At 42.7% G+C, this 10,280-nt stretch overlaps 1 protein-coding gene across 3 annotated transcripts in view; it reads left to right on the top strand.

The window, feature by feature from the left end:
• The first annotated feature begins 2,389 nt into the window (after positions 1-2,389).
• The window catches only part of tmem192 (transmembrane protein 192), a 33,083-nt gene continuing 25,192 nt past the window's right edge, over positions 2,390-10,280 (top strand). The window contains exon 1 of one of the 3 annotated variants that reach the window (XM_041183638.1): positions 2,390-2,594. In XM_041183638.1, coding sequence (XP_041039572.1) covers positions 2,565-2,594 — 30 coding nt within the window. In that variant the 5' untranslated portion in view covers positions 2,390-2,564. The remainder of the gene's footprint in view (positions 2,595-10,280) is intronic. The other 2 variants (XM_041183725.1, XM_041183547.1) reach the window with 2 other exon arrangements.

Below are 10,280 nucleotides of genomic sequence, written 5' to 3'. Positions count from 1 at the left end.
CTGGTAGTGTATTAATTACCTCCTTTTTCACTCCTTTTTGGACTGGGTAGCATCTTCTTACTTGGTGAAGATAGATGCAAAGTATTTATTTAATACCTCAGGTATTCCCGCTTCCTCAATGCCTAAATTCCCTTTTTGGTCCCTAATCAGCCCCATTCCTCCTTTTACCACTATTTTACTCTTTGTATGTCTATAAAAGACTTTGGGATTCTCTTTTGTGCAGCTGCTAGTCCCTTTTCATACTCTCTCTTTGCTTTTTGTGTTTGCTTTTTCTTTTCTCCTCTGAAGCTCCTGTATTCAACCTGGTTCTCCATTGTATCATGCACCTGACATCTGTCATAAGCACACGTTTTCCTCTTCATCTTAATCTCTATTGCTTTTGTCATCCAGGGAGTTCCAGATTTGTTTGTCCTACCTTTACCCTTTGAGGAAACATCCTTTGACTGTGCCCAGACTATGTCTTCTTTGAAGATTGACCATTGTGCAGCTATCATTTTTCCTGCCAATATTTGAATCCAATTTATTCAGCACAGATCCATTCTTGCCCCAATGGAGCTTGTGACAAATATCTAGTCTGTGGTTCATGTTAATATTTTAGAGCTAATGATTAGTTCTGAGAAGATTAAAATTTAACAGTAGAAAATGGGATAAATGCAATTAAAGCAGCTTGGAGTCTGTTACACTTTAAAGATGGGGCCATATTGACTTAAGGGGTTAACAGCTAGAAAGGTAAGAGCCATTAAAAAGCAGGTGGGCTTAATTAGCTGGAGCTCTGATATCTACACTGCTTGCAAGGAAGTGTCACCCAGAGAGATATTTTGGTTTGAGAGTTAGAGCTAAGTTGGTTTAAAAACATTCAGTGAACTCTGAAAGGCTATGTCGTCATGGAGATGGGTCGAGCTTAAGATGATTCTCTGGTTTCAATTTATCTGTGTATTGGTTGGGAGAAGAGTGATGGTTGCAATTTGGAACTCATGTGGTTAGCAGGTCATAGAAAAGCCCTGGGAGCTGTTAGCAGACTCCAGGCAGTTGGGGCTCAGAGAAGTCCTGGGAGCCATTTGTAGCTCGATGCAGCCAGGAGACTGGAGTTTAGAAAAACTCAGGGGCAGTGCTGGCTTACTGAAGCTAGCGATTTGTGAAAGAGTTGAAATTGTGCCGGAAATTAGAGTCGCAGGAGAAGAGATTGAACCATTGGGAGGGTTGCAGTCATTAAGACAGTCCAGGTTGAGTGTCTTTTGATGGAATTCAGAAGGTAGATCTTCAAAAATGAGAAGTTGAAATCTCTTGCGAGGGAGTAGGAGCTTTAGCAAGATTTTGTGACTCAGCAGTTGCTGAGAAATCCGTAATATCTGTCTTAGTCACATCTGTCATTTAATGTGCAGTGTGGTGTGTTTGATCATAGTTTGCCTGTTAATTCATATTTACCTCATGTTAATTATAAATGTTAGAGTATAAGATATATATTTAGAGTGTTTTATTTTTCTAGCTTTGTATAGTAAAGTTTATTTTGTTTGTTTAAAACTGTGAAGTCTTATGATTTTATTCTCCCAGTGGGTAACTGGGATTTAAAATTTTGTCTAATTTAAACAAAAAGTTAGTGGTCCCTAACCCGGATCGTAACAGTTGGCTTTCCCCCAGTTAATTAATCTTACTCTAGATTGTTCTTTGTCCATTTCCATAGCTATATAATACAATGATCAATGTCCCCATATGGTATTTGATAACCATCTCATCTGAGGAAGATGCACAACATACAGCTCAACGTCCTGGAGTGAAAGCTGGAATTTGGTGGTTTGGCGCTGTTTCCTGATGCACTGCCAATTTTACTGTCTTAACACTACCCCCACAAGCTCCATAATTTTAAAATTCAGCCCTTTTGTCACTGCGTGTATGCCTTACTGTGCTTCATAACTCCTGCTTTCTATTCTTGTATTACCCCTCTCTCTGTAACCCTTTTCCTTCTCTCTATATCCCTTTCGTTATGCTCTCCTCTCTCTATCCCCTCCTTAGCTGCACTTCTATGTTCCTTTCACTATTCCTTACAGTATCCTTTCTCTTTATACCTCTCTCGCATATGCCTTTCTGTGCATTCTCCCCTCACTCTCTATTCTCTCTTTGTATACTCTCCTATATCACAGTCTCTGCATTCCTCTCTCCCTGTATCCCTTCTCTATATGGCTCCTTCTCTGGAACACCCCCGTCTCCCTTAGCCCCATTTCTCTCTTTGTATCCACTTTTTCACGATAGCCCTCCCACTTTACCCCTTCTCTCTCTCTCTCTTTATTTTCCCACTGTGCAAGTTTCTTTTTGTAGTTTCTCTCCTCCTCAGCGCAGTGAGGGCGCGTGCGCCGGTGGTTTGGAGTTCAATGTGAGCGGGCAGGAATATAAAGGCGGTACCTACAAATGCGGCTATCGAGAGAAGTAGGACGAGATTGCGCAACGGACCGGGGGAAGCACTGAACTGGGACATTGCGTGGTGGCGGTGTGGAGCCTGTTGCAGTTGGTTCAATTAGTGTCACAGAATTCGCTGCTGTTTCTATATTTTCTCACGCCAGCTACTAACGATGAACTCAGAGGCGAGGCAGCGGCAGGAGGTGAGTCAGTGGCGGGGGAGTTCAGTTTTAAATGTTGGGCCTGCGCCTCTCAGCCTGGAGGCAGAGCTGTCAGTCAGTGCCCACGGGCGAGACACCCACCTCCGGATATGGCCTTGTGTGCAGCAGAATTTGCAAATGCCACTCCTGTTGTTTGTTCCTTTTTTTAAATGAAGAAAAATGTTTTTTTTTCATAAAACTACAATAATGTGCTCTCAGGACTGCAACTGATGCACTCTTACATATCTTGGGTAACTTCAGTAAGTGTGGTGTCTTTTGAAGTTGGAGTGTTAAGCTGAAACTCAGATTTGTTATGGCGCAGGAGGCCATTTGGCCCATCGTGTCCGTAGTGGCTCTCCAAAGGAGCAACTCACTTCGTGCCAATACTCCGCCTTTTGCCCTGCGCATTATTTTTGAAGTTTTGGAACAGCTTTTTGCATAAGGTTCTGTTCCTCATTTTTATTATATTCGTCCTTGGGATGTGGGCTGTCACTGGCTAGGCAAGCATTTATTGCCCATCCCTAATTGCCCTTGTTCTGAGGGCAGTTAAGAACCAACCACGTTGCTGTGGGTCTGGAGTCACATGTAGGCCAGGCCAGACCAGATAAGGACAGTAGATTTCCTTCCGTAAAGGACATTAGTCAGCAGTGCATCAATAATATAGTATTGATGCATAGCTGAAACCACATTATATTGTCAAATTGAAATTATTTCTACATCCAAATCTTCCCAAGTATCATTTGAAATGAGACTGATCTAGTTTATGTTTTGGATTCTAATAAGTTAGAAGCTCATAAAATTTGCCCTCCTCTTTTATTAGCTGTGATGTGTATCTGTGACAGGAACTTATGCAACAAAATTTGACACCAAGCCACATAAGAACAGTTGAGCAAGGAAGAGGGGGAACCTTAGAGATTTAAGGAGGGAATTTTAGAACTGAGTGTTGCCAATGGTAGATCTATTACAATTGAGAATAAATGCAGAAGTTCAGAAATGAGGGTTTTATGGCTGGAGGTGATTAGAGAGATGTGGCAAGTGAGGCCATGGAGGGTTTTGGAAACGATCAGAATTTTAAAGTCAAGGTATTGCTCAATAGGGGTGATGGGTGAACAAAACCTGGTGTGAGTTAAATATGGCAGTAGAGTTTTTGGATAAGCTCAAGTTTATGGACAGTGGAAATTGAGAGGTCAACTAGGTGTCTGTTTGAGTTGGCAAATCTAGAGGTAACAGGCATGAGTGAGGATTTCAGCAAAAAAGGTGATGTAGGGTTCCCAGGGATGATGTAATGGAAGTGATGGTGATGGAGTGAACATGTTGGATGTTCATCTTCAGGTCAAGTCAGATACTATGATAGCAAAGACTCTTAATAGCCTCCAGCCATGACCGGTGAAAGTCTAGAATTGGTGGTTAGAGAAGAAAGTTTGTGGCAGGGACCTAAGGTTGTGGTTCCGGTCTTCCCAGTACATAGTTGGAGGAAATTTCTGCTTGTCCAGAACTGCTTATCAAATAAGCAGTGTGACAAATTGGAGATAGTGGAGAGTTCAAAAGAGATGGTAATTTAGTTAGAGCTGAGTTTTGCCAGTCTAGGTGATAGAGGAGGCCAAGGTTAGATTCTTGGAGGACTCCAGAGGTAATAGTGTGGAAGTAAGAAGATAAGTCACAGCAGGTGATTCTCTGGCTATGACTCGATAAAATAATAATGTGACCAGGTGAGGGCAATCCAATCCAGCTGGATGACACCGAGACATCAGGGAACAGTGTAGTCAACTGTTCAAAGGCTGCAGACCTTTTGAGATGGATGCGGAGGGTTATTTTACAATGGTCACAGTAGTCTGGGATGTCATTTAGGGTCATAAAAAGTAGGAGTACACCAGTTAATACAGCAAGTCTGCTCTGTCAGTCCATGAGATCCTGGCTGATCTGATGTGCCCTTAACTCCACTTTCCTGAACTCCTTTCCTGCTGTTCCCCTGTAACCCTTGACTCCCTTGTCAATCAAAAATCTGTCTAACTCAGCCTCCACTGCTCATTAGGGAAGAGAATTCCAAACACTAATGACCCTCTGAGAGAACAAATTCCTCCTCCTCTGTCTTAAATAGGAGACTCCTTACTTTGAAACTGTGCCCCCTAGTTCTAGATTCCCCCACAAGGGGAAACATTCTCTCAACATCGACTCTGTAAGGCCCCTCAGCATTTGGACATGGACTGCTTCAGTATCTGAGGAGTCACAAATCGTGCTGAACATTATGCAATCATCAGCAAACATCCCCACTTCTGACCTTATGATGAAGCAGCTGAAGATGGTTGGGCTGAGGACATGACCCTGAGGAACTCCTACAGTAATGTTCTGGAGCTGAGATGACTGACCTCCAACAACCACAGCCATCTTCCTTTGTGCTGGGTATGACTCCACCCAGCAGAGTTTTCCCCCTGATTCCCATCAACTCCAGTTTTACTAGGGCTCCTTGATGCCACACTGTCAATTGTGGTCTTGATGTCAAGGGCAGTCACTCTCACCTCGGTTGTTCAGCTCTTTTATTCCTGTTTGAACCAAGGATGTAATGAGATCAGGAGCTGAGTGGCCCTGGAGGAACCCAAACTGGGCATCTGTGAGCAGGTTATTGCTAAGCAAGTGCCGCTTGATAGCACTGTTGATGACCCTTTCCATTACTTTACTGATGATGGGGTGATAATTGGCTGAGTTAGATTTGTCCTGCTTTTTGTGTACAAGATATACCTGGGCAATTTTCCATATAGCTGGGTAGATGCCAGTGTTGTAGCTGTACTGGGATAGCTTGGCTAGGGGTGCAGCAAGTTCTGGAGCAGAAGCCTTCAGTACTATTGATGGAATAATGTCAGGGCCCATAGTCTTTGCACTACCCAGTGCCTTAGCCATTTCTTAATATTGTGGGGAGTGAATCGAATTGGCTGAATGCTGGCATCTTTGATGCTGGTGAGCTCCTGAGGAGGCCAAGATGGATCATCCACTCGGCACTTCTAGCTGAAGGTTGCAGCAAATGATTCAGCCTTATCTTTTGCACTGATGTGCTGGGCTCCTCCATCATTGAGGACGGTGATATTTGTGGAGCCTCCTCCTCCAGTGAGTTGTTTAATTGTCCACCACCATTCATGACTGGATGTGGCAGGACTGTACAGCTTGAATCTGAGCTGTTGGTTGTGGGATTGCGTAGCTGTGTCTATCTCTTGCTGCTTATGCTGTCTGGCATGCAAGTTGTCCTGTGTTTATAGCTTTGCCAGGTTGGCACTTTTTGTGGTATGCCTGGTGCTGCTTTTGGCATGCCTTCCTGCACTCTTCTTGAACCAGGGTTCATTCCCTGGCTTAACAGCAAAATACTGCAGGTGCTGGAAATCTGAAACAAAAACAGAAAATGCTGAAAAAACTCCACAGGTCTAACAGCATCTGTGAAGAGAAAGGCAGCCACCATTTCGAGTCCACATGACTCTTCAGAGCTCTAAAGAAGAGTTGTACAGACTCAAAACATTGGCTCTGTCTTTCTCTCCACAGATGCTGTTAGACCTGAGTGTTTTCAGCATTTTTTTTTTGATTCCCTGGCTTGGTAGTAATGGTAGAGTGGGGGATATGCCGGGCCATGAAGTTACAGATTGTGATCGAGTACAGTTCTGCTGCTGATGACCCACAGACCCTCATGGATGCCCAGTCTTGAGTTGCTAGATCTGTTTGAAATCTATCCCATTTAGCATGGTGATAGTGCTACACAACACGGTGGAGGGTATCCTCCATGTGAAGGTGGGACTTTGTCTCCACAATGACTGTGCGGTGGTCACTCCTACAGATACTGACTTGGGCAGATGCATCTGCAGCAGGCTGGTTGGTGAGGATGAGGTCAAGTTTGTTTTATCCCTCGCGTTAGTTCCCTCAACACCTGCCGCAGACCCAGTCTAGCAGCTATGACGTTTAAGGCTCGGTCACCGAGCCACTCTTGGTGATGGGCTTTGAAGTCCCCCACCAGAGTACATTCTGCACCCTTGCCACCCTTCAGTGCTTCTTCCAAGTGATGTTCAACGTGGAGGAGCACTGATTCATCAGCTGAAGGAGGGTGGAGTGGAAATCACCTGGAGCTTTCCTTACCCATGTTTGACCTGATGCCATAAGACTTCATGGGGTCCAGAGTCGATGTTGGAGATTCCCAGGGCAACTCCCTCCTGACTGTATACCACTGTGCAACCACCTCTGCTGGGTCTGTCCTGCTGGTGGAACAGGATACCCAGGGATGGTGATGGTGGTGTCTGGGACATTATCTGTAAGGTATGATTCCATGAGATGACCATGTCAGGCTGTTGCTTGATTAGTCTGTGAGACAGCTCTCCCAATTTTGGCACTAGCCCCCAGATGTTAGTAAGGAGGACTTTGCAGGGTTGACGGGGCTGATATTGCTGTTGTCTTTTCCGGTGCCTAGGTCGATGCTGGGTGCTCCGTCTGGTTTCACTTTTTTTGTGATTTTTGTAATGGTTTGACACAACTGAGTGGCTTGCTAGGCCATTTCAGAGGGTATATAAGTGTCACCCACCTTGCTGTGGGTCTGGAGTTACATGTAGGCCAGACCAGGTAAGGGCAGCAGATTTCCCTCCCTAAAGGACAATTGAACATTGAATTATTGGAAAGATAAGTACAAATTTGGGAGGCAACAATCTGTTGCTAGGCTAAAGCAGCCTGCTTGATTGGCAACCCATCCAACACCCTAAACGTTCACTCCTCCCGCCATTGCACAGTAACAGCAGTGTGTACCATCTACAAGCTGCACTGCAGCAACTCACCAAGGCTTCTTCGACAGCATCTTCCAAACCCACAAACTTTACCACCTATGACAGGGCAGCAGAATATGGGATTAACACCACCTGCAAGTTCTCTTCCAAGCCACACACCATCCTGATTTAGCACTATTTTACCATTCCTTCTTTGTCGCTGGGTCAAAATCCTGGAACTCCTTTCCTAATAGCACTGTAGGTATACCTACAACAAGTGAACTGTAGTGGTTCATGAAGGGGACTTGCCACCCACTTCTTGAGGATAATTAGAGATGGGCAACAAATGCTGGCCTAACTAGCAACACCCATATCCCATGAAAGAATAAAAGAAATGTTCAAGGTGATTGGAGAGGAGCTCTAGAGTTTCGCTCAGACCTGCAGGAAGAGCAGCTGATAGCTCAGTGAGAACCCCTATAAAGTAGGAATTTGCATTCTGCAGCAGCTGCCTGCCTGGCCCTAAATATGCAGTCTACTGATGCTTGGTGTTTCCCTGTGACTCCCCTCACTTCCCCCAAAAAGCAGATAGTTTTGGACTGAAGCTTTTGTTGGGGAAGTCCGATTCAAGGAGAAAGAAACATGGTCACTTGAGTGTAAAGTGCTAGTTAGAAAAGGAAGTTGAAGTGAGGTCTCTTATTGTTAAAAACAAAAAACTGCGGATGCTGGAAATCCAAAACAAAAACAGAATTACCTGGAAAAACTCAGCAGGTCTGGCAGCATCAGCTGAGAAGAAAAGAGTTGACGTTTCGAGTCCTCATGACCCTTCAACAGAACTCTTATTGTTGTCTGTTTCTCACCCACTCCCTCAATTGTCTGTATTGATGTTACTTGAGAAGGTACACGTTAGGTAGCCTGTATCAGTGTGGGTCCAGTTGTATGCAGCATTCTTCTACCAAAACAATATAAGCAGTGTATCTCTGTCATCCATGCCTACATTCCACTGAAAATGAAAGTATGGGCTGAAAGAAGGCAAACAGTTGGAGAAGCCACAGTGAGCCAGTGAACAAAAATGCAACTAATCAGTTTCACATGAAATTTACTTGTTTTTTTAATTTTGTCCTTTCTTGAAAGTACATTTTTTAAACTTTCTTCCAACTATCCTTTTGAAACATTGGGAACCACCCAAAATAAAACCAATTAATTTTTCCCTAAACACTCTTCTCATTACTCCCATTACACTCAAGTCTACTGTGTCAAAGCCTGACACCAGCACATTGTTGGCCTTGGCCTTACTTTGACAATCATGTCAAATCTAACCTGGTGCTCAACCTTCTGGAACAATTCTGGGGGACATATTAAAAAAGCACATCCAACACAGCCTCTGCTTGAGTAACAGAAAAGGCTAGAAACACTCAACTGGTCAGTTAGCAATTGTGGAGTGAACAGACAAATTAATATTTGCTTAAGATGTTTATCATAACTAAAAAACACTTTTAAAAGGATATTGGAAAAGTAAACCTAAAACTTGGACTTGTGAAATGTTTAAATGGGGAAAACAAGATATGGTTAGAATGACGTGATTATCAACAGATGGTAGGAAGAAATGTGATGGCAAGGTAACTATGAAATAAAAACAGTGAGAGCTAACAAAGTGTAACTGAATCCAGTAATCTGAGGAAAATAAAAACCACAGGCTCAGATTACCCTACCTGCATAGTTTTTCAACAGAAGATTCCCAACCTTGAGTTTTAAGAAAAAAACAAAATGCTGGAAACAGTGTCAGGCAGCATCTGCAGAGAGAGAATCTTTAAGGCCAATGACCTTTAATTAGAAATGTAATAGGTTTTATTACTGTATCATAACTATAAATGTGAGAATTGTACAGAAAAAGTAATGTTTCACTCTTTCTGATGGCTCAAATTTAAAAATGCAATTTAGAAACCTTGACTGAGTTAAATCTATTCATTTGAAAATGGAATAAGAACAAAACTAAACTAATCTATAATTACTCAATATTGCTTTCAAACAAAAATGTCGGCCTTGTTCACAATTATGCAGATCACTGCTGACGTGAAAGTTGCTCTGAGAGGTCTAGTGATTGCTGGTGAGAACTTCGGTCACATACCAGAGGGATTGTAATGTAGTTTAATGAGAATTCCCAGCATCGAGCTGCAATTAAGTCATCCAACTGTCTAAGCAGCCAGTCACTTTAAAGAATTTTCACAGACCGAATCAGGAAATAAAGTACTGATAATCCATTTTTTTGAGAATCTTTGAGTGAAATAAAGATTGGGACATAGATATGGGGTTATGGTAGAATCTGAAATACATGAAGATTAAATATTGCGAACAAACCTTACTAAATTTTTACAAGTTTTCTTTTAATTATTCAAATGGAGAAATTTAACAACATTATACTTTTAAGGGCCAGATTGATAGTTCAGCAGTAATTATGATTCAGATCACTGTTTTAAAAACCCAGGTACACCTCATTTAACAAGGCTTAACTATTAATGGGGTTTCTCACAACATTCTGGGAGTGGGAAAGGAGCCAGATCAATTGATTCTACTGATTGCTGGCTCTGGGGTGGGTGGGTGAGAGATGGCAAATTCAGGATCTTTGTATTAGCTCATGCTAAATCCTGAAATTGCAGTCAGGTTCAGAGATTTAATGACAGTGAATGCTGACAGTTCATTGTCAAAAGCCCTACAAATTCCAGGACAAAGTTTCTATTTTAATGACAAATAATTGCATTAACACGATTAAGCTACCTACAACATTTTGAGAGAGTACTTTTCATCAATGTTTTTTACCCCAAGGCCTTAACTTTCCAAAAAACTCTGGGTTTTGACTTGATGTTTTTTTTCAATGTGCAACTACTGTCAGCTGAAGGGAATGAGCAACTGTACCTATGGTTGCAATCCTCTGAATGCAGTCATTTTCTAGAATGCATTAATGCAACTT

The sequence above is a fragment of the Carcharodon carcharias genome, chromosome 1 (genome assembly GCF_017639515.1).
Source record: "Carcharodon carcharias isolate sCarCar2 chromosome 1, sCarCar2.pri, whole genome shotgun sequence".
NCBI lineage: Eukaryota > Metazoa > Chordata > Chondrichthyes > Lamniformes > Lamnidae > Carcharodon > Carcharodon carcharias.
Note: the sequence above shows the minus strand (reverse complement) of the source record. Positions and strands in the feature narration are given on the sequence as shown.